The sequence below is a fragment of the Bombus fervidus genome, chromosome 15 (genome assembly GCF_041682495.2).
Source record: "Bombus fervidus isolate BK054 chromosome 15, iyBomFerv1, whole genome shotgun sequence".
Taxonomy (NCBI): domain Eukaryota; kingdom Metazoa; phylum Arthropoda; class Insecta; order Hymenoptera; family Apidae; genus Bombus; species Bombus fervidus.
This window is the reverse complement of record NC_091531.1, coordinates 10,145,322-10,171,038: the sequence shown is the minus strand read 5'-3', so window position 1 is coordinate 10,171,038 and position 25,717 is coordinate 10,145,322. Positions and strand designations below refer to the sequence as shown.

At 33.5% G+C, this 25,717-nt stretch overlaps 6 protein-coding genes across 30 annotated transcripts in view; 3 read left to right on the top strand and 3 right to left on the bottom strand.

Moving 5' to 3' along the window:
* Mmd (disintegrin and metalloproteinase domain-containing protein mind-meld) overlaps positions 1-5,154 on the top strand; it is a 74,172-nt gene extending 69,018 nt beyond the window's left edge. For 16 of the 20 annotated variants that reach the window (XM_072018538.1, XM_072018539.1, XM_072018552.1 and 13 more), the window contains 2 exons: positions 1,073-1,261; positions 4,274-5,154. In XM_072018538.1, coding sequence (XP_071874639.1) covers positions 1,073-1,261; positions 4,274-4,934 — 850 coding nt within the window. In that variant the 3' untranslated portion in view covers positions 4,935-5,154. The remainder of the gene's footprint in view (positions 1-1,072; positions 1,262-4,273) is intronic. The other 4 variants (XM_072018543.1, XM_072018557.1, XM_072018554.1 and 1 more) reach the window with 4 other exon arrangements.
* Positions 1-6,072, bottom strand: part of Dila (centrosomal protein dilatory) — a 108,209-nt gene extending 102,137 nt beyond the window's left edge. Inside the window, 1 exon segment of the mRNA XM_072018561.1 lies at positions 5,830-6,072. The gene's annotated coding sequence lies outside the window, so the exon portion shown is untranslated.
* A 342-nt stretch (positions 6,073-6,414) lies between these two features.
* LOC139995275 (protein phosphatase PTC7 homolog) lies at positions 6,415-9,494 on the top strand. 4 transcript variants are annotated; one of them, XM_072018606.1, is made up of 5 exons: positions 6,415-6,514; positions 7,868-8,047; positions 8,194-8,392; positions 8,499-8,755; positions 9,309-9,494. In XM_072018606.1, exons 1-5 carry the CDS (start codon positions 6,499-6,501, stop codon positions 9,356-9,358), a joined length of 702 nt encoding a protein of 233 aa, XP_071874707.1. In that variant the 5' UTR covers positions 6,415-6,498; the 3' UTR covers positions 9,359-9,494. The 4 variants fall into 4 exon arrangements, with proteins under 4 accessions (XP_071874707.1, XP_071874705.1, XP_071874706.1 ...); XM_072018604.1 differs by lacking the exon at positions 6,415-6,514 and adding an exon at positions 6,929-7,604 and having other exon boundaries at positions 7,868-8,029; XM_072018605.1 differs by lacking the exon at positions 6,415-6,514 and adding an exon at positions 6,930-7,604 and having other exon boundaries at positions 7,868-8,005.
* Der-2 (Derlin 2) lies at positions 9,077-13,213 on the bottom strand. 2 transcript variants are annotated; one of them, XR_011801926.1, is made up of 7 exons: positions 12,653-13,213; positions 12,492-12,557; positions 12,231-12,398; positions 12,004-12,126; positions 11,760-11,923; positions 11,526-11,681; positions 9,077-11,443 (listed from the first exon to the last, which is right to left on the bottom strand). XR_011801926.1 is itself a non-coding variant. In XM_072018608.1 (6 exons), exons 1-6 carry the CDS (start codon positions 12,743-12,745, stop codon positions 11,579-11,581), a joined length of 717 nt encoding a protein of 238 aa, XP_071874709.1. In that variant the 5' UTR covers positions 12,746-13,206; the 3' UTR covers positions 9,077-11,578. The 2 variants fall into 2 exon arrangements, 1 of the variants encoding a protein (XP_071874709.1); XM_072018608.1 differs by having other exon boundaries at positions 9,077-11,681; positions 12,653-13,206.
* Positions 13,214-13,623: 410 nt separating this feature from the next.
* The window catches only part of Ccz1 (vacuolar fusion protein CCZ1), a 44,676-nt gene continuing 32,582 nt past the window's right edge, over positions 13,624-25,717 (top strand). Inside the window, exons 1-10 of one of the 2 annotated variants that reach the window (XM_072018596.1) lie at positions 13,630-14,128; positions 14,238-14,332; positions 14,420-14,513; positions 14,621-14,836; positions 14,910-15,085; positions 15,167-15,310; positions 15,378-15,523; positions 15,603-15,864; positions 15,967-16,094; positions 16,175-16,427. In XM_072018596.1, coding sequence (XP_071874697.1) covers positions 14,054-14,128; positions 14,238-14,332; positions 14,420-14,513; positions 14,621-14,836; positions 14,910-15,085; positions 15,167-15,310; positions 15,378-15,523; positions 15,603-15,864; positions 15,967-16,094; positions 16,175-16,227 — 1,389 coding nt within the window. In that variant the 5' untranslated portion in view covers positions 13,630-14,053 and the 3' untranslated portion in view covers positions 16,228-16,427. Of the gene's footprint in view, positions 14,129-14,237; positions 14,333-14,419; positions 14,514-14,620; positions 14,837-14,909; positions 15,086-15,166; positions 15,311-15,377; positions 15,524-15,602; positions 15,865-15,966; positions 16,095-16,174; positions 16,428-25,717 lie in introns of those variants that run through there. The other variant, XM_072018595.1, reaches the window with a different exon arrangement.
* On the bottom strand, positions 16,396-18,968 carry LOC139995264 (28S rRNA (cytosine(4447)-C(5))-methyltransferase). Its single transcript, XM_072018567.1, has 7 exons — positions 18,763-18,968; positions 18,496-18,626; positions 17,987-18,363; positions 17,754-17,921; positions 17,482-17,677; positions 17,042-17,410; positions 16,396-16,967 (listed from the first exon to the last, which is right to left on the bottom strand). The coding sequence occupies exons 1-7, from the start codon at positions 18,860-18,862 to the stop codon at positions 16,503-16,505; spliced, it is 1,806 nt and encodes a 601-aa protein (XP_071874668.1). The 5' UTR covers positions 18,863-18,968; the 3' UTR covers positions 16,396-16,502.

Here is a 25,717-nt window from a genome sequence, read left to right as displayed (position 1 = left end):
TCTGGATATAGTAGCATTAGCGTAGTTATACGTTACAGGCAAACGCGCGATCACACGGATAATTGGTAAAATCTCGGCGACGTTGACTTGCATCGCCGACCACGTGCAGCTTTCATGAATTTTACATGCAGAGTCTGTTTATACCGTGTCCCTCTCGCGTTACTTCAGTTATTTATGGGATATTTCGAAGCAACTTGAACGCGCATTTCTCGATTCGGCTCGGTTAGAGCTGATGGGCCCTCAGACCATCATCGATATATGAACGGATATCGTCGATATTTCAGGCTTTGTAACGTTATTGTACGTGTAAATCGTCGCACTAGATCGATCGTAATGGGTTGGCGTTTTTTCGGAAAAGAACCGATGTACCGTCGATTTCTATCCGATCAATGACCTTTTGCCATCTTTCTAGCAACTTATCGTGTCCTGTTTTCCTTTTTTTTCCTTTCCTTTTTTTTTTCTCTTTTTTTATATAGAAACGTTCGTCTCTTTTTATCGAAAACTTCGGATAAATATAAATTTACTTCTTCCGTACTTTTAATCCACTTTCGAATGGTTTATTAATAGCAACCTTGGCATAAACGCTACGAATCTGTTTTCCAATCTCTTCCGAATTTGTTTGCCTTCGGAAATGAGAAGATACGGATCGACCGAAACGGAACTTTCTCTTAATCGTCCTGTTGCGACGACATACACGAACATAAGAGGAAAAATAATAAGAATAAGAAAGTGTTGAAATGCATAAGGAAGTAGCTTTTCCGATGGTCTCTTTACACGTACGATAATATCGAGAACCTTGAGATATTGGCAATATACGTATGTCTGTCGATCGTTTTCTGTGATCGTCCGAGGGACCCTTTGGTATTAGGCAAACGTACATTCGCGTGACGATCGGACAAGGAGGAACCATATAGAAACGAAAACGAAAACGAAAAGAGAGAGAGAGAGGCGAGATAGAAAAGAACACGTGCGTGAACGAAAAGTGAAAAAAAGAAAAGAAAAAGAAAAAAAAAAAAGAAAAAAAAGATGTGGTGATACACTTGTCAAGGAACTGATCCGATTTCCTACGTAGAAGCAGAAGATGTAGCCGCGGCCGTGACGATACCTACGGTAGATATTGTCAACCATCGTCTCGAAGTCCTTACGGCACCCATCAGCACACTCAACACTCCCATCAAATGTACAAGGAGGAGGGTATTTATGCAACTGCCGATCCTGACAGAGGCTCGAATACTAGGGGTGAAACGCCCGATAGCGAAAGGTATCGCAGACTTTTTCAATACGAACACGGGCTTGGTAGCTTGACGTTCGGTAAAGAGATCCGTGCAAATGTCCCCCTGGCAATCCTACGAGAGTTCCCCCGAACGCGTTCCGCGGTTAACGTTGGGAATCCAAGTTCCAGCGTATACACGTGCATACGCTACCGTGCATAAGTATTTGACATTTGATATTTGACTTTGCGCGATAATATCGAAAGACTGATATTTTTCCGTATATTTTCAACATTACGATAGAAAAACGTTACGTTCCTCTACTGTTGATTCTCTACTTGTTCCTATAAATGGATTGCCATAAATCGTTATTGAAACAAGCGATATACCTATTATCGATATTTGATAAATAGCCGACACGTGATCAAATGTATAGAAATTCTTAGAGTTGCAAGATCTCAACGTCCCACGCATACGTTTAAAGTCGCTTAACTTTTTTTCTTTATGCTAATTAACACCAACCATCGTTTTTATTAATATCTACTAACCGTATATGGTTGCCTGAGATGAGATCAAAAACAAATGAAAGATTTACGTAAATAAATGAACAAACAGCTTTACTTCGAGTATTATATATTCGTATTTTATATTTACAATAATTTGCAACTGTTCAAATACTTATGCACGGTAGCGTGCATATGGAGACAGACTGTGATCGCACGCTCAAAGTATCCGAACGCTCAAAAGTATCCGAACACTGGCTTATTTTTCGCTAGATGTATTTCAATCGCAAAATCATGGACTAATTAAACTGCGACCATTTTATCCTTTATAACCATCGTATACTATTCGTATATAACCTACGTATAACGACATATTATAACTCGGTTTAATCGATTTTTGAAAATCAATATGCGTTATTAACTGCTGACGTTTGTAAGTTTTAGTCCTTATAAAATTATTCCGCTGCTTCACCAACTATTTACCTTTAGATCTTTTAATTTTGCAATTGTATGTCAGACAGAAGGATTATAAGCGTTGCTTCGAATCGATCAAAGTGTCCGGTTACTTATGAACGGTAGTAACGGTATAATTCCCATCGCCATGATGAACGCGCATTCAGATAAGGATCGGTGCATGCCCGAGTGAAAGCTACTCGCCGAAATTGCTCGATGGGTTTACGAATTTACGGTTTCACGGTTTTACCGATCGAATAGAAATCCCAAACATCGACCAAAGAAATCTCAAGGCCCGACGATCGAAACGGAATATAAATAGACTCGGCATACTTCCGGGCTTTTACATCTCTAGATACGTATAACGAGAGTTGCAAGTCCGTTTTTAGCCAGCTACTATGTACTTGTTCAAGGTTATTGAATGAGCACAATCGAAAGGACCAACCACGGTATAAAAGTATATAAAACATACAGGTATCCCGAAGCTGATGAAAAATTGTACCGTTGCCTCCAAAGTTTCCACGCGACAGGGGCAAGATAAGATACGATCAGATTCGACAAAATTCAACACACCAACCTTCGCATGCTAATTTATCCTTTTAGTTGCTTGTGTGCAATGCGCTGTGAATGTGCTGCAAATTACGTACGAGACGTCCGTTATTTCTATTTATACTCGCGCGAATGGCCAGAAACCCGAGTTAAGTTGTTGCAAGCATTCTTTGCGTATATCCGTGGCAAAGTGACGATAGTGGAAACTTGCGAGTCACGAGCGATACTCGACGAGCCTAGAAGCGACTCTCTCTTCTTTTCCGCGACGAATCTCTTTAAAAAGCAACGTCTACGTTTACTCGACAGGCGGTTATCTGCGGTTCAAGACGCGCTAGAACCACGCCGCACTTATCCTTATCTGAAGATTTCCTTCCTCGTCGATCGATCATCACCTTTACGCTTTAATCGTACGACAAAGCTACCAAACGATACTTCGATTAACTCTGTATTCTACATATGTATATGTATGTACATACTTTTCACGTGCAACTGTTGGTAGCCGCAACTGCAAGGCTTCGCACGTGCGCAATAGCTAGAGAAAGCTTACTCTTTACGCAACACATGGATGCGTGTACGCACGCGTTATCCTCCCACGCAGCGCATGAAAACAGTTCTAATATCATTTTTCGATCAAATTTTTTTTTTTAAGTAATTTATAAAAATAAAGTTCTAAAGATAAGCCTTGAAATATCGAATAACTTAATTGGAATGTCTAATACGTGTTAACATTTTCATAAAAAAAAAAAATTGGCAATTTGACGGAACAGGGGAATTGATAAAAACCGGGGATAAACTGATATGGAGCCGATATAATATTAAAGAACTGAAACCGAAATCGAAACCGAAAGCGAAAACGAAACCGAAATCGAATATGGACAAGAACTCTTATATCCATAACAGATACACAATTCGATCCGCCCAACTGTAACTGTTTCACTCAGAACCGATATACAATGAGGGACAAAAGTGTTCGTGCAGTTGCAATGTAGATATAAACAAATCGATATTCTCTATATCGTTAGATATATCCAAATAAATAATGTCATGTACATTCGTTATACAATTACATTTATTCGTATAATATTGATTTAATATAATTAATATAATTAAATGTAATACACCGTTACGTATATTTCAATATATTTAATAATATAGAGAATATCGATATTTCTATTTCTACGTTTCAATTGTACGAATATTTTTCTCTCTCTCTCTCTCGAGAGAGAGAGAGAGAGAGAGAGAGAGAAAACTATAGAACAGTTTGAAACAGTTATGTTCGGGACCGTTTCAATCTCTGCTTCGACCAAAAAGGAAGACGACGTTTTAGCATTGAACTTGATTGAGAAAATCGGTAACGCGTGCATACACGGCTCAGTTGTATACGCGCGGATTCGTGTGTTAAAAAGGGAAATGAAAGGTAAGTTTAAGCGTGGGAAGGGGGAAGAAGGATTAGGAGCTTATCGGCGGGATAAAATCCGCGTGTCCGCAGCGTGTGTATGCAGCATTAGTGGTCGTGGAATAGATCCAATGGGCTCGTGTAATCTTGTTATTTTCTAGTGATGCATTTATTCAAGCTCAACAACTAGCCCGACGGACTAGTGTGGACGGAGTGCAACACCGGCCACCACAGCAGCCGCCGCCGCCGCCGCCGTCACCGCCGCCACCTGCAATGACTGGTAGCACGGTGCAGTTGCTACAGCTGCATCATTCTCAACGAAAGCATCGTCAACAGCCGCAGCAACAGCATCATTGCCACCATCACGCGCAGCAGTCGCAGCTCCAGCAGCAGCAGCAGCAGCAGCAGCAGCAGCAGCAGCAGCAGCAGCAGCAGCAGCAGCAGCCGCCGCCGCAGCCGTCGTCGCAACAACATCAAGGTCAACACCAACAACAACAACAACAACAACAACACCACCAACTGCCGGTGGAACAACTGCCAATACAGCAGCGCGGCTATTATCCATCCCCACCCCACACTGATAACGGTCTCGATAACGACGAGACTGAAAATGCTCAATCCCACCAACAAAAGCTCCCCGACGTTCGTGGAATCGATGTTAATCACTTGCCTAATATTAACAAATGCCCACTAGACGATAATTTTAGTCTAGATTGTAACATAAATAATGGTTCCCCTAAAGAATTAAATACCAACAACACTAGTGATAACGAAAATACTGCCCTACTGCCCCCTTCGCATTTTCCTGAGTACAAGCATTGATAATTATTAATCGATGACAGATAGTGTCTATAAAACATAGTGGTGTGATTTAATCTTGAACTCGCATTTTATACTGAATAGTGTAAATAACGATAAACTATTGATCGCAACATCAAGAACAACAAAAACAACGGCAAACAGGTATTAAATTATATGAATTAAAATAATCTATATGAAATGTTTATTAATAAACATTAGTAAAACGATTTACTCGAAGAAACGCATCGCTGTTATTCGTATGTCCCCCTTCCCAACTAAAATATCTTGGACTATTCTCATCCGGTGGATCGATTCAAAAGTGTATATATATATATATCGTATAGATATACGATAAATTATTACGAGGATAAATATCAGCAGATTAGTTAGCTGGTTAACAGATTAGCGATGTCTTATATTATCGATTATTTAATCGATTATTTAATCGGTTATTTAATCGGGTTAGGCCTGAGGTTAGTAAACTCTGATAGTTGTTTTACGTGTCCTTTGCTGTAATTTGATATCCCTTCTTCGACTATATCGTCAAATTGCTATGTATAATATCGTTGAAAACGAAAGGTGTCACATACGTTGCGTAATGTCTTTGATCGATAGCTTTGAAGCATTTTAACGTTCGAATTACTAGCTGTATTCCACAACTACGTACGTACGTATATACTATATGTTCGGACTGATTATATCTTTATTCTTGATCGAATTCACGGACGCGTCCTTTCTTTCGCTAATATTATCTCGTCTTGTTATAAAAACCTATACAGAATGCGTATAAAGGATCCTAGAAGTTTACTTTTCTATTCCATCGATTTCCCCCGTGAATCCCCGGCTTCGCAATTTCTTCTTCGAAACATTGCTTATGCGAAGAAAAATAAAACAAATAGAACGAATACACACTCACCGATCGTAACTGATTCGTTGCAAGCTATTACGGACCTTGAAGTTTCCACGTAATTCGAGCAAACACCTCATCTTTTTCTTCAAACAACGTTCTTTCAAATCGAACTTTCAACTCGTCATTCGCGAACATGCCGACACCACATGTGGAACTTTCGATACCCGCCACCGTTCGAGAATCGCAGGTGGCGTTCTTCCACTTGCGTAACCAACTTCAGGCTCTTCTTTACGATTTCATTTTTTCGTACGATTCGTTCGATCACGATCTAAACTTTTAATTTCATAATCACTCGTAACGTATTAACAAAATCGATTTTCTACGAATAAAAATAGTAATTGTAACAGTAGTGACATTTTTAATGCAACGGTTAAACGTGATATCAATATCGTAGCAAAAACAAAAACCGCCTTCTTGTTTTCCTCTTACGTATGTGAATACATATGTTTTCGTTTACTACTAAAAATCCAAAGAGACTTACGTTTTTATCTCTTCATAAATTTTACAAATTATATAAATTTGTCGATTCTTTTGACGAATGATCTTTTAATTTGCTCATTAATTTCTATCTTAACGGCAATCTCGCTACAAAAAGTTCATCCTTCAAGAATTCTGGAATATGATGGAAAAACTGTCGTATCCATACACAGGAGCACAGAGAACTCTCGCGGTGATATGGTGAAGATTTTAGGTAAGGTTTTTAGTAATCGGAAAATGTTTCTCAATTTGTTTATTACGCCGTAGAGCTTTTCGATCAAATTGTTAAGCTTCATCTAATAGTGGATTGATAAATAAGCACATCGAATCGCACATGTATGTGCGTGTGACAAACAATCCGAATCACTTTGAATATGTTTCGATACAGATCTGCAAGACTTCCATGACTTTCAGAACTTTCAAGCTATCGAATTTAATTCGAGGTGATTCGAATTTTAATATGTAATTTTGAAAAACATCGAATCGTTTCGAAACTGAGCTTCCTCGTTTCGTAGTTACCGTTTTCACCCAAGGATGGCGTTAAATGTAAAATTAAAAATTACCCAATGAAAACACCTATTAGACTGCAGTGCTCTTTGACTTAGCAGTCGATTTGCACACATCGATAAAGCACATTTGACGACATTAGGAGCTTGCTCTTATCAGACGTCCCGTGTACCTCGGTCTGAAGTCAGATGCAAAGCATATGTTATGTACATGTGTATGTTGTTATATATGTAAGAGCAATGTTAACGGTGTTCAAGTCGATTAGCTAGATGCACTGTAGCACCAGTAGGTACTTTCTCGGGTTACATCGTACCAGGAGATAATTTCAATTGGAATCGCGGTCACGCCGATCATCGTTTCTTCTCGCGTGAATCGGAATTCGAGAACAGAGTGGTCGATGCCAAGTGCGATAAAGCGAATAGTTGGTAAATTTGATCAATGTTACATGCACCTCCAACAAAAACAACAAAACATGCCTCCGATACGCTTGTGAATTGACTGCACGATTCATGCAGATTCGTCGTTTAGTTAATAAAGATGTGCGTCACAAAAGTTTGAGCCTCACCGTACAATGCAGTCCATTTATTGGACCGGGAGGCTGCTGTCTCGAACGATATGGAATGGCATATCAAATTATACAGCGTGCGCTGATCCTAATGTGAATAAACGCCGCGAAGCATCTTTCGTTTCGGCTGTGTGTGGCTTTCCGAAAGATTTTACACGAGGACGTATACGTAAGGGACAGTTCGGCGATGATGCTTGGTTTAGTGCCAAATTCAAGACTGTCGAAGTAATAGGTAATGTTAGTCTGCCAGATCCATGGAGAAACAGTCCTATCGTTACAACGCTTTGTCCTGTATTCGCACATGACTGATAGTATGCAAAACTCCTAGACGTTTTACGTTTTATACTTTTTCTTGCCGTTACAATTATATCCATCGATACCAATTCTCTGTCAAAAAGAAAAACATTTCAGTAAAACATAAGAATCCGAATCTCGACTATTACTATTACACATTTTCTCGTCTGGTAGAATTTTACAATTCTTCGATCTTTTTAGGCGTAGCGGATGGTGTAGGCGGATGGAGGCATTATGGAATCGATCCAGGAGAGTTTTCTAGTTTCCTCATGAGAACTTGCGAAAGACTGGTCTCTATGGGCAGGTTCACACCTTCTGAACCAGCTGGTTTATTAGCACGTAGTTACTATGAATTACTAGAAAGTAAACAACCCATATTAGGTATTAGAAGCAACTTGTGGTTTACACATTTTTTTTTTTTTTTTTTTTTTTTTTCATATTTTGTGAAGATTCTATGTTTCCAGGGAGAAGTGAGAAACAATGTTACATTAATGTAATTAATGTAATGTGTTGTGTGGCTTTTTCAGGTAGCAGTACTGCATGCGTTATAGTTCTCAATAAAGAAACAAGCAGCATTTGCGCAGCTAATATCGGTGATAGTGGTTTCGTAGTTGTAAGAAAAGGAGAAGTAGTTCATCGTTCTTCCGAACAACAACACTACTTTAATACCCCGTTTCAATTGTCTCTTCCACCTCCAGGACATTCCGGTCTGGTGCTTAGTGACAGGTATTATGCTTCGCAAGTACATTGTCTGTCAACCTACATTATGTATTTAATATAATGTCTCGTTAACATACTTCCCTATTTACAACATTGTATATTTTAATTATAGTCCAGAATCTGCGGATACTTCGAGTTTTGGAGTTGAAGATGGTGATGTAATTCTTTTAGCAACAGATGGGGTATTTGATAATGTGCCTGACCAATTACTTATCACGGAAATGCGTAAAGTTCAAGGAGAAAGAGATCCTACTAAGATACAAGGAGTAGCCAACTCGATAGCCTGGATGGCTCGTAGTTTAGCTTTTGACGGCGCATTTATGTCTCCATTTGCACAAAGTGCTAGAGAGAATGGAATTGACACTATAGGTACGTAAATCATGCCGACGTTTAAACTACCATATAAAATTATTTCAGAGCCGACTTCGTATGCGTAGTCTTAATATTTTCTAGTTATAGAAACACATAGTTCTTAATAAAAAATATATTCAATTTATTCGTACCATACATTTCACAATTTTTCTTATATATCTTATGCATGTACAGAGTGTTGTTTACTTTGGTAAGAACTTTGTAACAAAGCAATTTCCCTTCTGTACTTTTTTAACTACTTCATCATTCTTACATCTAGAATAAAAAGCTTATACAAATATGCTGTTTTTTTCCTTCTTCTTTCTTCCCTTTCCTTCCTTTCCTTTCTTTTTCTTTTTTTTTTTTTTTTTGTTTTTTACTCTTCCTTTTTTCATTTTCTAACAAACAAGTAGCTATCTCTCAAAGTAAACACATTAATGGTTCAAAAGGGATTTTATTACTAATTTGTTTAAATAGGATAATCATTTTATTTACTGTAGGATAAACAAAACTAATATAAACATATAAACATTAACGTGTATATCCAAAACTTGTTTCTTCTATTTTTTAGGTGGTAAACCAGATGACATTACAGTGCTTTTAGCAACGGTGGCAATATAATAAAGTATGTACAATAGAGTCTTGATCATTGTATTATAGTCCATGTCATTGCGTATATGTACCTAGTTATACATCATGATATCTCGTTATGATAATCATTTATTATTTAAATCTAAATAAATGGTTTTGTAAATCATTTCCCACCTTAATTAATTTTTTCTATAACCACTATAAGAAACGTTATTTTTCAAAAAGAACCGATGGTTAAACTCATTTTTTTGACTAGCAAAAATTTGCATGTAAGTATACAAATTTGTTCAAATGTATGCAAACAAGAAGTTACGAAAGTTGTTACTTTTGCGGACGGTAACAGTACGTATCATATGGCACAATAACATAATAATGCAACACCGTAATGTATTATGAATAAAAGCTATATATCTCGTTGGATTAAATATTCAAAAAATTATAGTAAATTTCACGAATGGTCATGTAAGAATAAATGTGTTTAAAGTTTAATTGAGAATTAAATGCATTCGATCTCTCATACTACTATGTATAGACTAATAACATGAATTTATACAATAATAATTTCGAACTAAATTGAACCATTTTATTTCATTGTAATGGTCATATAAATAACAGTTTCACTTAATATTTACAAGAAGGATACTATCTAGTTAAATCCCCGAGGCCTCCCTTTCATGGCCTGGATTCTTGCAGTTAAAATTGTTAAAGTCTTCGGTATATTAACTGCGTTCTTTTGGACGATATAACTACAACTTCCACACTTAAGGTATATTTAGAGTATAAGATATATTTTTAATTGCGCTAGCAACAGAACATCGCTTATTTTCCAAAAGGACGCGAGTTACACGCGCAAGTCTCACAGTTACTAACTATCCTCTACTTAGTAAGTAACACATAATCGTTCAAGTGGAAATTCTTTCTAATACTTTGGCTTTTTGCCGATGTACACATAGTCATACTAAGTTTAACAAATGTATTGTTTTATTATATACTAGAATGCAATCATTTGACAAGTAATATGAATACATCACAGTAAAACATGTAATATGATATTCTAAATTCTAAGCCGAGCAATGAATTAATGGTAAAGGTCATTAGTTTACTAGGAGAAAACAGAAAAATGAAAACAACTACATTTACCTATGAACTACCAACTGTCTTTGTTAATTTACTAGTATCTTTTTTTTCATTCTTACTCGCAAATTATAAACATCACAAAAAAGGAATGCCATTTTATGTTTTATTTTGAAATTAAATAACACTATATTTTATATTATTTTTTTATCAAATGCCCATGAAAAAAGAAACTGTGATGTATTCTGTTATTTACAATATTATATATCTTCAGACACGGTATCAAATGTATTATTACATAATTAAAAAAGACTGGAGGATTATTTATAATAGGAGAATAAATAAAAGTATTTACATCATTCGATTATGTAAGATTTTTACAATAGAATCTTTTGGAATCAGGGGTTTCAATTTTGTGTTTCTGCAAACATTAAAAATAGTATTTTATACTCTAGTATACAAGTCCTTTCTTGTTTAACAAAATGTTACAAAGCGAAAATCTAAAAGTTGTAATTTTCTATTTTCAATTAAAATTGTATATTGTATCAGGCATAAGATTGTAGTAAAAATTCATGCTGTGCATAATATAATTATTACGAAAACAGTATTTAAACGAATTTTATGATAGATTAAATACTTACTAAAATGAAGTTTCAAAGGAAATTTAAGAATAGGACAGTTCGCATTGTTTTCGTGTAGATATCTTAAACTTTATACAATATAGAAATTTCGCAAATTATATCTGATAAAGTCTATGCTATGTTAATTAATGAACACAGATATACCCCAAAATATTTCGTTTTTAACATATATGTTATCAATATGAAACTTCTTTGTATTCCCGGAAAATCGTAAGCACTATAAATATATCACAATAGTCGATTATCTGAGAAATACTGTTTTCATTAATGTATATTACTTGCATAATATATTCTGAGATACATACAGAAATTCTTTTGTAGAAAAATTGTAACCCCTGTAGAAAATTGGAAGTCTTATCTTTGTTATAATTTTTCCATTACATGTCGCATAATGTCAAGGCTGCAAATGTTTAGTAGTACTTTTGTTAGCAACTGGGAAAATCAAGGAACAATGTTGTATATGTAGCAGTGTAAAAGTTTACTTGATATGCCAATTGGTAAGAGATGGTTTGGAAGCAGGACCTTGAATTTAGAATCATTGCATATTGGCTTCTTGACCCCAATTAAATCCACCAGGACGATCTTCAGGCGGTGGAGTATAATCTGGATCTTCTGGGTGTGCGTCAAACAAAGTCTTACTGTGAACAAACAACAAACGATAATATCGCATTTACCCTTTTATAACTCTTATTAATCCTTTTATCCAAGTAACTTACAGTATTTGTGGAGTTTTAAGGATACGGAAACCTCCTTCTAAACGCGGAAACACATCTTCTGCAAAGTAATACATATGTCCTACAAACATTCCGACTAGATCGACCCAAATTGTATTACCAAGAAGTACAGAAAACCCAAGAAGCACCCAAGGCAGATATGGTGCCTATTGATAAAAAAAAAAAAAATACATTTAAAAACAATTCACTCTTTTTCCCTCTATAAAACAAGAAATAAAAAACTTACTTGGAAATTTAAAAGTCCAAAAAAGTTTAATCTAACAAATGGATTTCTCCGAGACCAAATGTAAACCAACATAACTGTCAATGCATGGCCAAGGAATAACAAATTAATAACAAATGCGAATATCTATAGTAAGCTTAGGATAATTACACATAATACGATATATCGGTGTTACATTTATTTTATCTGTAATTTAAGAAAGACAATAAATGAAGTGTTAAAAAGGATACAATCATCCATATGGCCCCAAAAATGAACATCATTATAAAATCAGCTGTTCTTCTGCGAAACGATCCTTCCTCTAACATTCGACAGTATCGATAAGTAAAGATCATATTGAAAAGAAAATTGAAACCCACATTTCCAAAGAATAAAAACGTAGTTATCAATCTCCATAGCTGAAAGAATATTTATGTTATAAGAGATAATAATCGTAAAATGCACAAAGCTGATGGAGGCTAAGGAGTAATAATTAATAGATAATTGTTTACCTGATATTGTTCAATGATCAACGTGGGGTTAAAATACAATCGAAATGGTGATACCAAATCTAGCTGCTAAAGTGGGGGAATAAAAATAATTTGATAATTATATTTTGAAAATAGCATTTTGCAGATATGAAACTATCTTATGAGAGAAATATTTTACAAACCACAGCAAGAGACGTGATGACACAAGCTGTTGTATAAGCTCGTGTCACCACAGGTATTTGCATGTACTCCTGCCGGAAAGTTTGATAGGCCATTGGTGTATCGTTACGATCTTCTGTACACCTAGAGACCAATTTCTTTTCCAGACTCTTCACCCTTACTTTTTATTATCACATGTTGCTCATTACTGTGCGTTATCTAAATTTAATCATTACCCACATCACGACAAATTTGTTATGTTCAGTTTTGTACACGTAATACGTGAAATTCGTTATAATCGAATAACACGAGTTTCGATTCTACACGGTTATCGATAGAAGTTTCGTGGGCTTTTCGCATTCGTGGAAATGTCGGCAAGATGTAGCACTTATTAGTCGAACTTACTTAATTACACGTTTTTGTAGTTACGGAAGAAAATTTTTATAAACACGAAAAGATTTTCATGTCCCTAATTCTTACGATTCAAGTTTACGATAGCTTTGTTAATTTCATGACTAAATTTGAAAAATCTACAACTAATTTACTCATGTTGATATATATTTTAATATTTGTTGTATTTTAGCAAAACATTTAATAAAACAGATATACACGCTGTTAATTTATAATATTTAAATTATCGATTTTTAACATTCAAGCTATTCATTTATAACTAGACCGTGAATTCCTATGGAAGTTCTATATTTGAGAATATGCTTAAAAAAAAAAAAAAAAAAAAAAAAATAGAATCTCGATAGAAAACTATTTTACCTATCGAGTATTATACAAAACACTGTACTTCAAACTTTATTTATTTACATACATATTTTTTCATATTATGTATATTCTATGTAATTTTGCACTTTCAATTTTTCTATAAATGCATAAAAATTCGCAGTCTATTTATAACGTTTATGCCATTCATTTATAACAATTAGGCTGTTAATTTACAACATGCTTCCGACAACACACATAAATAACAATTACTCGTGAACTAAATATGATATAAGAAGCCTTGTCTGTGATATTATCGATCTTTTGTATGTTAAAAGTCATAAAGGTTTACCTATTTAAATTAACATAACAGAGAAATATAAACGATAATAAATATAAATAACAAGTAATATATATTTAATTTTATTATAAAATCTATACGTATATAATATTTAATATTGGGAAACACATCATGTATCATATGACACTAGTGACAATAAAGCGTGCTGCCACCTCAGCATCTATGTATTAAGTTTTCAAAATAATTTATCAACTACATACTGATTGTTCAAACTTGTTCTTTATTTGTTGGCTAAAATGTTTCAGCAAAGAAAACGCAAATAAGCGTTTAAATCGATAAGTTATTGTGGTAACTTGTTTGCATTTTATATGAAAAAGGGGCTAAATATCTTTCGTTTAAATTATTTGTCAAAATGTCATCGAAAACGGAGGTTACATTAGAACATTTTTATATATTCAATGGCACATATGCGAAAAAAGAGGGAGAGGTAAGTAAATTAAATTTATCAATAAAATATTTACATACAAAAATTACAAAATTCTTACACACTACATACGTACAATGCAAGTGTGTTTTTGTGTATTTTTTGCATGCAGGAAGAAAAAAAGATTCTCTATTATTATCCAGAAAGAGATTTAGATGTTCAAATTAAAAATATAGGGCTCAGCGAAGCAATTATTAAATTTGCGCAGTATGTATAAACATATTTTTCTAGATTCTAATGTTTCTATCTTTACGTACAATATTAAGATTATGTTCTTGCTTTCCAAATTTTTAGATCATTTAATCCTGGTCAGCCGTGCGATTATTGTCATACACATAAAACTCGTCAAATTTATTATCAACCAGAATCAAATTTTTGGATGGTGATGGTAAGATCTTATTGCTATCAGAAAACGTATAAAAGAATATAACGTATAATATTTTATATCGTATAAAATTCATGAATATTTGTTCATAGATCTCAATTGTTTCATAGATTGTCGGTGTACCTTACATATGGAAAGAGAAAGATGGTAACAAATATACAGAATATCAATACGATGAAGTTTCTAGCAGTGTTTGTCAATCTATATTGAAGCAAGCGTATGTTATGTTCAGACTGTTTATGGGATCATTTGACACTATTATTAATGAACCTGATTGTGGGTCGATAACGTTATTAAAACACAAACTTGAACATTTTTATTCAAGGGTAAGGGGAATTCTTAAAATGTACAGTTTCTGTATGTTTCAATATAATTTTCAATATCATGTATTTTTCACAGTATCTAATGTCCTTAAAGTTGAATAATAGTGATATTTTGGATGTTTTCCAAGGCTTACAATTCTTACCTCTTGACAAAATAACATTTTTACGGGTTCAGTGTTTTATGAATCTTGTAGAAGCCATGTTTTCTCAAGTGAAATATACTGCGTTTCTTTACAACGATCAAGTTGTATGGTTAGTAATGTAAACGCTGTCATACTATTATAATATAATATATGCATAACAATTAAAGAATCAATGCCCGTTATCACTTAGGAGTGGTTTGGAGCCAGAGGATATGCAAGTAGTTTATAATTATCTAGTGAGTACGCTTTTACCAGCTCATCTTGAAAAAGAATTACACGAGGGCTCGATGCCCAGAAATTCACCTTCACCATTTACTACCGCTCATTATGGAAAGTTAGTACATGCAAAATAATTTAATGTTCTATATATAACAAAATAATAAGTTATATATATCTTACAGATTTGTCACTGGCCCATCTAGTATTAATGAACCAAGCTTAATTGGTAAATCTCCTAAGGTATATATCAATTATTCTACAAAACCGGTGTCGTTATATTTAGTTGTTTACAGAGCATTAAGCGCTACAATATGTTTGTTTGTTGACAGTAAGTACCTTACCCTTTCTATTCTCTTCTTTTTAAATAATCGTGCAAAAACTTTAAAATTGAAGTGCTTATTTTACAGGCAAAACAAGTTTGTTAATAGATTTCTTTAAAAGCCTGGATAGTTTTCTTGGCCCGCAATTAACCACGCTTGTTAGTTCGGTTGCAGAACAATGTGCTAAACACGTAATAGTTTCGTCGGAATCTTGCAAATACCTGTATTTTAATAAACTTAATTTAGCATATAAAAGTACAATACATCCGGATAATAGGCGATGTTCTAATGTGCTTACAACGCCCGAAGTGTTGAGAGTTATCACTGATATATATAATGACACCAATAAGTTAGTACATAACACAATAATGTTTTGATGTAAGATTATTATTTTACAAATAGAATACACTTCTTTCTTTCTTTTTTTTTTTTTTTTTTTTTATAATTTCAGATTAAAAGAAGCTGGAGAAATAATTATAAAAACTATGAGCGATTATTGGGTTGTTGGAAAGTTATCGAACTTGAGGGAATTTTTTGTAGTTATTCAACAAAAAAGTGCAAGTATAATGGAAATAGAAGGTATATACGTTGTACATGCATGTATGTATGTATGTATATACATAAAATTATATAAATATAAGTAATAATTTTTATTTCAGATGACGTGAAAAAACTATGTGAAAAGGAATTAAAAAGTATATTTTTCCATTAATAGAAAGGCCTCATAAATTTACTGAGTATAAAAGTTTAACGACTATTTTATATGACGATTAAAATAGCTGTTTACTCTTTTAATTAATATACAAGCAATGTATAATCTGAAACATAACACTGTAACTATGGAAGTAATTTATATATAAAGTTAATGTAAAATATAAAATCTGTACAGACAAATTATATATTTTTAATATATTTAAACTGCTTGGACAACATTTTTCCAAATATTACAACTATTATAAAAATATTAATTTATTTTAAAAATGATCATTAATCAAAAGAGCCTTCCTCTGCATCTTTGTTTTTGTGAACAATATTGGAGAATTTTTTTAATTTCGCTACAAAAAATCCGTCCATATTATGCACATGGGGATAAAATCGTTTAGTTAATTTCAACGAAGGATGAAATCTGTATTGTCTATAACTGGTAAAACCTTCGGCGCCAAATTCCAGTCCAGTCGGTATTAATTTAACATCACGTTTCTTAAGAGCAAAATCAATAACCCATTCATTTTCTTCCGGAAGAATCGAACACGTAGAATAAACGATAATCCCACCGGATTCCGAACGTGCATTAGCACAATCTATAGCCGCCAAAAGTAATTCCTTTTGTAATGTACAACAACGCTGTATATCTACTTCATCTTTGTTTGTTTTAACACTTGGATCTTTTGAAACAACACCAGTACCAGTGCATGGTGCATCTAATAATACTCTATCGAAACCTTTAATCACCTGAAAATTATACATTTTAATTAATTTGACCATATCATATATTCAACGTGTTCATGCATATTATTAATACTTACTGTTGGTAACTTTCGTCCATCGTAAGTACAAACGATTGAATTCGTGATGCCAAGTCTGTGAAAATTGCCGACAACTGCTTTTATCCTTTCTTCGTTTACATCGTTTGAGAAGAGTACACCTGTGTTTTTCATAAGTGCTGCTATGTGTGATGATTTTCCTCCGGGCGCGGCACACATATCAAGAACCCTCTCGTTTTCCTTAGGATCCAAAGCCATAACAGGTAAGAAGCTAGATGCACCCTGAAGAATGTAATGTCCTGCTAAATACTCTGGTGTCGCACCCATAGGAACTTGCGACGAATAAATCACTAATCCAACTTTTGTCCATTTGCCGATAGGATCTAAATTGACCCCTCTGTTGATCAAAGCCTGAAATATTAATATCATGATAAATTAAATGATATTGAAGATATCTATTACATATTTCATTCAATAAATACTTCAGCTAAGTCGCGACGACGTGTTTTCAATATATTCGTTCGTATCGTCATAGGCCTCTGGACTTCACTTGCTTCCAAAAATTCTAATAACTCATCCAGTGGAAATATTTGTATCAGTTTTTCCATCAAGAAATTATTATAACTATAGTATGTACATAAATCACTTCTAAGAAGGTCCATATACTCAGTACGCGATCTTCAAAAAAGATAAAAGTGTACAATTCTTTGAAATTCTTTGATGACACAATACCCTTTAACCCTAAGACATATACCTATTTATATCGCGCAACCTTTTAAAATCTGATAATATCATAATAACGTCTTTTATACGTTGTTGTACATCTTTCAGATTAGTAACATCTGCAAGCTCTTCTTTAGTGGGAAAAGTAAAGACACATTGTTGTAAGGTCATATCATGCATTTCCTCCTCTGCTAGCTTTCTAATAAAGAGAAAGTTGATTAGATTTTAAATGAAAAGTTTAATAGAATAATAAGTCATGCTCACTGTTCTTCTTCTTGCTTCTTTTTCAACTTCTTATTTGCTTCTTCAATAGGAAGTAGATCGACATCGTCGTTATTAGAACTGTCATCGTCTTCCTCACTTTGATCTACTTCCTCATAATCCATTTCTCCATTTTGACCATATTCTTCATTGTCACTGGATCCTTTATCAGTTTCATCATCCGTGTCATTGTCAAGTAATTTCTTTCTTTTAATCTTTTGTTGCTCGTCTTGTATTACTCCTTCATTATCAGACATATTAATATCACCGTCGAACTGCATTTGATCATTTTTACGACTGAAACTGTCATTTCTTGGTCCTTCTTTAAGAGATTTCTTCTTTTTCTTTATTTTTAATAGTTTTGAGGTACCTTTTATATTCTAATACAATAAAACATTAGTACATTTTACTAATGTTGTTGCGTACTTATATACATACATAAATATATAAACATATAAATTAAGACTTAATCATTAGGGGGAAAAAAAAAAAAAAAAAGAAAGAAATCTTACGTCTTCAGTTACGGCGTCCTCCATCTTCTCGCCATTCTTTTTCTGTAATTTTCTTACTTTTTCATCTAACTTTTGTTTCTTTAATAATCTTTTCCTTGCTCGTTGCTTCTGTCTATGACTTAACTCTTTTCCTTTGTTTATCAGATAAAAGTAATATGATTATTTCTCTACATACTCATGCAATATGCAACATACATACTTATATATATATATATATATATATTTAAGGTATATGTATATGTATAAATAATAAATTTCTCTGCATACCTAGTAATTCCCTTGGAAACGTTGGATCTCCTTGCTTCTTTGCTTTTCTTCCATGACCACTCGACACAGTTGTGTCATCAAACTTAGCTTTTCGTCCCATTTTAATATATTTTATGCCACGATTGTTATTAAACAAGTGTTGATATTTTTATTAAACGTGATATATTATTTCGTGTATACAACCTTTACATTTTCTATTATTACATATTATTATACATGTTATTAAATCTATTATTATATATCGTTATATTATATGTTATTTAAACAAAGAGAATTAGATGAAAAGAAACAAGAAATTGGAAATGTTGCCTGCAACCTTTTTGAAAAAGAACACGTGAGGTATAACCTATCTTTTAATATTTATCATTTAGCTCTACATAGATATTACCAACTTAGGAAATTATGGGAATACTATATGAAAATGAAATACTTTTTTCTTGAAAACTTGTAGACATTAAAAGATGTATGAATATTTGTATAAGAGAAATTTGTATATTTTTTATTGCACAATTAGTCTCAAAAGTATAAAACTTCAAATAATATTATTTTATTGAATGAAATAACTAGCATAAGATAGGAAAATTGTACGTATATCGTTAAATGTTCCTATATTTTTATAAGAAAAACGTTGTGTTGCACGGTCTTTCTAAGATTTTGGGACATTTGACGCGGTTGTTGCCCGTGGTGTGCTGAAGCACTCTGTTCGCGTAACAACTTCAAACAATTCGAAAAACGAACTCGACGTTTAAGCGGAGAAATAGAACAACGAGAAAGATTAACTCGAACAATAATTTATATTTAAAATTGAGCTATAATAGATAGAGTACTTTAACAAAGATTTGCATTTTAATGAAATTTACTTAGACACCGAGCTTAGCGTGACGGTTCTAACAAATTCTACGTTTCAATGATTCAACGATCGCAATTATGTGGATCGCAGAGTAGCCCATTTATCTGCTCGGATTTTACACGACAATCTATGATTTACTTGTTATCCAGTAACACAAATTATTATTAACTAATGCTAATAAACATTCGTTTGATCGAAGTTTATTATCGACGGAGTTTATCAAGAAAACAGACGAAATAGTAGATTACTGTAATTCTTATTACATTAATAATAATTGGAAGAAAATACCGTTATACACGAAGGATTCAGATGTATATAGTACGTTGATTGATTCTATGGGATGGTCACTAATTTTATAGGTTGTTGTATATGTTAAGTTTCGTTTCCGTCAGCAATTGACCACATGATGAGGCATTTGAGCCGTGAAACAACTAGAATTACTGAACACTTTTATTTTCTTATATCACCGACGAGGTACAGGATAGACGTAACATTTGTGACATTATCCTACCGACGTCTTGTTGTTTTACCGGTCATCTGGACTCCCTATACCATTTTCGTGTCGCAGAAACTCAGTAAAGCGACAACACACGGCACGAAACTTTGTCTAGTCTTATAACGGTGGTAAGCCGAGCTCGGCTAAGAGTATCAAATTTTCTTGGTAATCAAGTAATCGAAACAGTCCTCGTCATCGATAATGGTTATCGATAATTAAAAAGATTTTTTTTAAAGGTTTAGCATCGCTATTTTCCATTTAAACAAAAATTACACTTTTATCCATGACTCTTTTCATAAAAATTCGAGAAATACTGCTTTCAATGTTTGATCCCTGATTCTTTCCAACGTCTACCAAAAATATCGATAAATAAGACATTAACTTACTTGCTTGCTTTGAATAATCATAAATTATCGTAAAAATATTATAAAAAATCTGCACAGATTATGCAGCAACAATAAAAGAGAAATACTATGTTAACAAATCAAAATACCAGGTATATAAGTACTTACTTATAACGACAAAAATGATTGCTACTTTTGACTCAATCGTTTATTCATTCCTGCATATACATATGTAAAACAGCGTGATGTGACAATAAAAACCGCTTATCTTTCTTTGTTCGTTTATTTCGACATTTCAAGATGTATGGACAATTATTACATAATAATTATATATGTATTTATATATGTATAATCAGTGAGCCACCTCATCTCGTAACTTTTCCCTCCTCTTAACTCCTCCCCCAAAAAAGTCCCCCTTGCCTGAAATGTGCCCCACTCACTCTACCTCACACTCTTTCTCTCTTGTTCTCTTTTTCACAATAAAAGAATGAAAAGGTAAAAGTAATAAGAAAATTTCTCCGCTGCGCGCATTATTATTATTTTTTAATCATTTCACGATCATGCGAATGATAGTACAATCTCCTCCCACGATGTTTCATTATTTATTTTTTTTTTTTGTATTTATTTTTATGTTTTTATTCCATCCACGTCATCTTATTATCATTTAGCGTTTACTCGATAAGATTATGAACGTTACCATTAATCGTTACAATTACAATAATAACACTAGTGTTGGTTACTCCCGTACTTGTCTCGCTCATCCGTCTATCCCCACCACGTGGCCATCTACCCCACCCAGGAATCCTGACGACACGTTCAAATACTGAATTACAGTTAATTTTGTTACACACTAAGCTTGTCAATCATTTTCTTTCTCTTCTTTCTCTATTTTCATATTGCGTGTATCCTTCGCATTTCGAAAGATCGATAGTAACATTTTATCGATCCAAATACCTTTATTTCTACATATACCGCGATACCGTTTTTATTATTCGTTCTCCTACTAAAATTTTTACCTTCCTCGTTTTCTGACCCATTTTTCCTCGTGACCCATTTTTCTTCCTTCCTCCCTCTTTCGCCCACATCATTCGTTTCGTACTCGATATTCTTCGTAATAAGAGTTTTATTTTTGCCCTCGTGAAAAATCTTATTCTCCTTTGTTAAGATTTTCTTGGTTAGTTCGTCTATAAACTACGTTTTCTTCTTATCTCGCGATGATTTTATTGTTTTTTTATTTCGTTAGTATTCGTCTCGCAATTTATACTTCGTACGTTGTTATCCCGTTTACTAAAACTCCTTTCGTATTTTTTCCTAGGTTTTTATTCTATTCTATTTTTTCTTTTCTTCTTTTTCTTTTTATTTTTCGGTTTCTAATTCTCATTGGAGCTTACAAATCGTGAACTGCTGCTTCTCGATAATTCGGAGCAACGATAACGATTTCTCGATCCACGATCTAGTAATTTCTCGTTCCTTTGTCCTCTTTCAAATGCGAATTCGAAATTTGAAATTTCTTTCGTTGAAGATATATCGTTCGGTAGCTGTTGAGTCAACCGATCGAGCTGGTAAAAAAATCGTAGATTGAAAAATCGCGACTTGCCATGGTTCGATAATCAGCCGGATGAGAGTGTGTGTGTGTGTGTGTGTGTGTGCTTATTACAAAACAATATCGTTGGGTCTGTTGTAAAATAACAATTTATAGCATATCGCATAAAAAAGCGTCCGAAGGCGAGAAATATGTCATCGTGCAAAAATCGAAAGATTTTCATGGTTTTTTTCTTAAAAATCCCTGAATTTCACGCTGGTTAGCGAATAAAAAGAAAATTGAAATAAACGAACGAAATAAGTGGAAAAAAAGAAAAAAAAAAAAAAAATAAGTAATTTGAATGAAAACGATACATACAAAAATTTTAATGTAGAAATATTCGTGAATGTGGCTCTTCCCATTTTTTCAAATTCAGAAGCAACCCACTAGAGCAGCTTCGACTGCTATTGGCGAGCCTGACCGGGGAAAAACCAACAAGAATGAAGAATATCAAGGCGATCGCTGCTATACACAGTTTAATTCATTGCATTTATCCTAGGCGGTTATAATAATAAATGAATTACAATTTCTAAATTCGAAATTGCACACCCGTTACGTATTACAATTATTTCGATTTACAATCTATTGTTATTCTTTATTTTCATTTCACTGGTTGCTTCTTTTTCGTCGGTTGAAACTTAAACTTTCCTTTTCTCTTTTAAATCGATCAAATCGTTAATCTAGTAGTTTAAATTTGGTGCCAGTTCAAATATTCTAACCGATAGTGTAAGCATATATATAAAAGCTACAATTTTCCTGTCAATTTATTATCGATTACAGATATTAAAACGAACTGAAAATTAATGATAATAGTTAAGAGTAATAAAAATCCTCGCTGCGAAGGAAATAAATCAAAGCGATCACTTCCCGATCGTTACACATTTTTTCTTTTTTTCTTTTTTTTTTTGTACGAGCTAGTACGTTCTCTATTTGACTAGAAGTTCTATATGCGTACTTATTTATACATAATTATGGCTACTACATATAGGAATACTTAATTAATTATAATCGATAGCCCTAAAATTTATATATTAACTTTTACAGTAATATGGCAACGGCGGTGACAGTAATACTATGTTTTTTTTTTTTTAATCTTGTTTTTATCCTCTAGATCCAACTAACGATATAAAAATAATTCGCAAAAATCGACGTATAAAAACAAAAAGAGAAAAAAAGAAAGATTAGGAAAAATCAAAATCGAAACGTAGAAGAAAGGCGTTCTTTCTTTCGATACTAGTCGTCGAAAGAAAATATAGTGAAATTCTTCTTGGCCTTTTTCAAGAAAAAAAAATCTTCTGTCCTTCGTATATACATAATTCAGATTAATTTTGAGAATATCTTTTTTCTTTCTTCCTTCTTCCCTTCCTTTTTTCTTTACATTTGTAATTATTGTTCTACTCGATTCTTTGGTTCTTTTTGGTCAAACACTTCTCGATATTTTAATTTATGTTACAATTGAACAGCGACGAATTGCAATTGCAACTATTTTAAATAAATTTCAAAAAATCTCGAATTCCCAACAAACGTTAATTATAAATTTAGAATATGATATTATATAATATAAAAGTTTTAAACAAATATCTTTGGTAAAAAGATTCCTACAAAAATTCTCAAAATTTCTGCCACAATTTCTCGTTTCAATCGCAATTGCAATTCTGGAAAAGAGAGTGAAATCTTTTCCAAAAAAACAAAAATAAAAAGTCGTTCGAATAGAAAGATTATATATAAAAAAAAAAAAAAAAAAAAAAAAGAGAAAATTACGAACCAAGGAAAAATAGAAAACGGGGAACTGCGTTTGACTGTACGTGGAATGTTTCGGTCTGCACTGATATTCGTTTTAAAGCCAGTAAGGACTGTTTCGATGAAAGAAGAAGCGTAAAAAAGACACGGCTTCTGTCGATCCAAAAAACGCTATCGCTTAATACGAAATCAAGATTTCGTCGAATAATCGAAAGCTCCTTAAACACACCTGACCTAATCGAGAAACGTAAAACGTAATTGCGTAAGAAGGTAACTAAATCGTACGAAGAGAATTCGGAAATTCAAGGATCCATCCTAGCTTCGTTGAGTGGAACCTCTTTCACTTTTCGCAAATGTAAACACTTCAACGTATGTCTTATGCAGAATGTTTCAGAAATAAGTGGCCAAACTTTGATATCGTCGTATATTCTACGCTATACCACAGTTCGGCCACCTATTTCTGAATACCCTGTATATTCGCGTAACGTGTGTGTGTGTGTGTGTGTGTGTGTGTAGTTGCGTGTAATTGTGCGATCGTGTGCGTACAGTCGCGTAAATGTGCGTGACAATGGAACGAAACGAAACTGTTTAAGGGAAAAACAGCGAAGAATTCTTTGTCGTGTACGGTGCGCCATTTGTCCATAGCGTTACGAATCTTGCTCGAATCGTTGCCAAAGAATGCTCGACGAATCGGAAATCGAATTTTAATTAAATCTCTACGCATCAAGACGTTCGCGTCTCTTTTTCTGCATACTTTGACGATCTTGCGCTATTCCGATCTTATCTATCGAGCTTTTATGGTTTCGCTTAAATCTCACTTATTTCGATCAACGGCGTTTGTACGCTTTTTACACAATTTTAGCGCATTTTTTATTTACTTTTCTAAACGAAAGGAACTGATCGAAAACCGAATAGTATAACATTATACGTATCCGACAGATGTAGGAATTGTAGATTTGCACGGAAAATATAAAATATTTTGTACGAGAGAAAAATATACTTTTTTCGTCGGTTTCTTGTGCGCGACTTGTGCGCGATCGGCGATGAACGTAACATGCCTATTCAACTAAATTTATAATAGTTGAATATTATTATACTACTCGTGAAAAAGGAAAATTGTATTATTAGCTTACAAATCGTTTCTTTCCAGGTAGAAAATCGAAGTGTTGGTCAAATGAAACATTTTTAAACAAGTTATTTCTTTTACCAAAAGAACTTTAAAGTTAAACTATTAACTAGAATTATTTGCTATGTTAAAAAAAATTTTGTTCAACTTAATTTTCTACCTGAACAGATAACTATAATCTTTCCCTAATTTACGATAAAATCAGATGAAGGATCTCGAGATTCGAGTGTGCTTCGTGATTGGTCTTTGTGCGATTTACCGCGAAATGTATGAAAAATCTGGATTGATCATTGTGCGCCCTCTTTCAACATATTCCTTAATTCCATCTTTTTGATTACGAAGGACTTAACTATTTGACCCTTTCACCCATATAGTAAGTCTTTTTAAGTAAAATATCGACATAAAAATAGATTTTCATATACGACAAATTCACCAGTTCTGCTAGTTAACAGAAAAAGATTGATCGCGGTACTCGATATTGGTTTGATAGATTGTCCAACGTTAATACACTGACTCAGTCACAATCGGTTTAAAATAGAAAATGACCAACGAGTAAAGGCAATATCGAGTCCTCTGCAATTAATACAGCAATCAAATCTGATTATGATATAGAAAAGAATGTTTCTTTATTGAGAAATTCATTTTAAGATTGGATTCGGTACTTAAAACCAGAATAGTAAATAATTGCAACTTCGATTCGTATGTATTTAGCTCGAAGGATCAATCGGCTGAAAACTTTATTCCAAATTTTCAATTCCCCTCGAGATATAAAATTCAAATCATAAGATGAATCTCTCTAGTAGAGAAACATTCTTGA

Coding starts and splice junctions, on each gene's coding strand:
- LOC139995275 (XM_072018603.1), top strand. CDS start 7,379: ATGCAGTCCATTTATTGGACCGGGAGGCTGCTGTCTCGAACGATATGG. Junction 7,605..7,867: donor CAAGACTGTCGAAGTAATAG/GTAATGTTAGTC, acceptor CGATCTTTTTAG/GCGTAGCGGATGGTGTAGGC. Junction 8,048..8,193: donor AAGTAAACAACCCATATTAG/GTATTAGAAGCA, acceptor TGGCTTTTTCAG/GTAGCAGTACTGCATGCGTT.
- Der-2 (XM_072018608.1), bottom strand. CDS start 12,745: ATGGCCTATCAAACTTTCCGGCAGGAGTACATGCAAATACCTGTGGTG. Junction 12,127..12,230: donor TTGGGGCCATATGGATGATT/GTATCCTTTTTA, acceptor AGCTTACTATAG/ATATTCGCATTTGTTATTAA. Junction 11,682..11,759: donor CTTAAAACTCCACAAATACT/GTAAGTTACTTG, acceptor GTTTGTTCACAG/TAAGACTTTGTTTGACGCAC.
- LOC139995264 (XM_072018567.1), bottom strand. CDS start 18,862: ATGGGACGAAAAGCTAAGTTTGATGACACAACTGTGTCGAGTGGTCAT. Junction 18,627..18,762: donor GTTTCCAAGGGAATTACTAG/GTATGCAGAGAA, acceptor TGATAAACAAAG/GAAAAGAGTTAAGTCATAGA. Junction 18,364..18,495: donor AGGACGCCGTAACTGAAGAC/GTAAGATTTCTT, acceptor TTATTGTATTAG/AATATAAAAGGTACCTCAAA.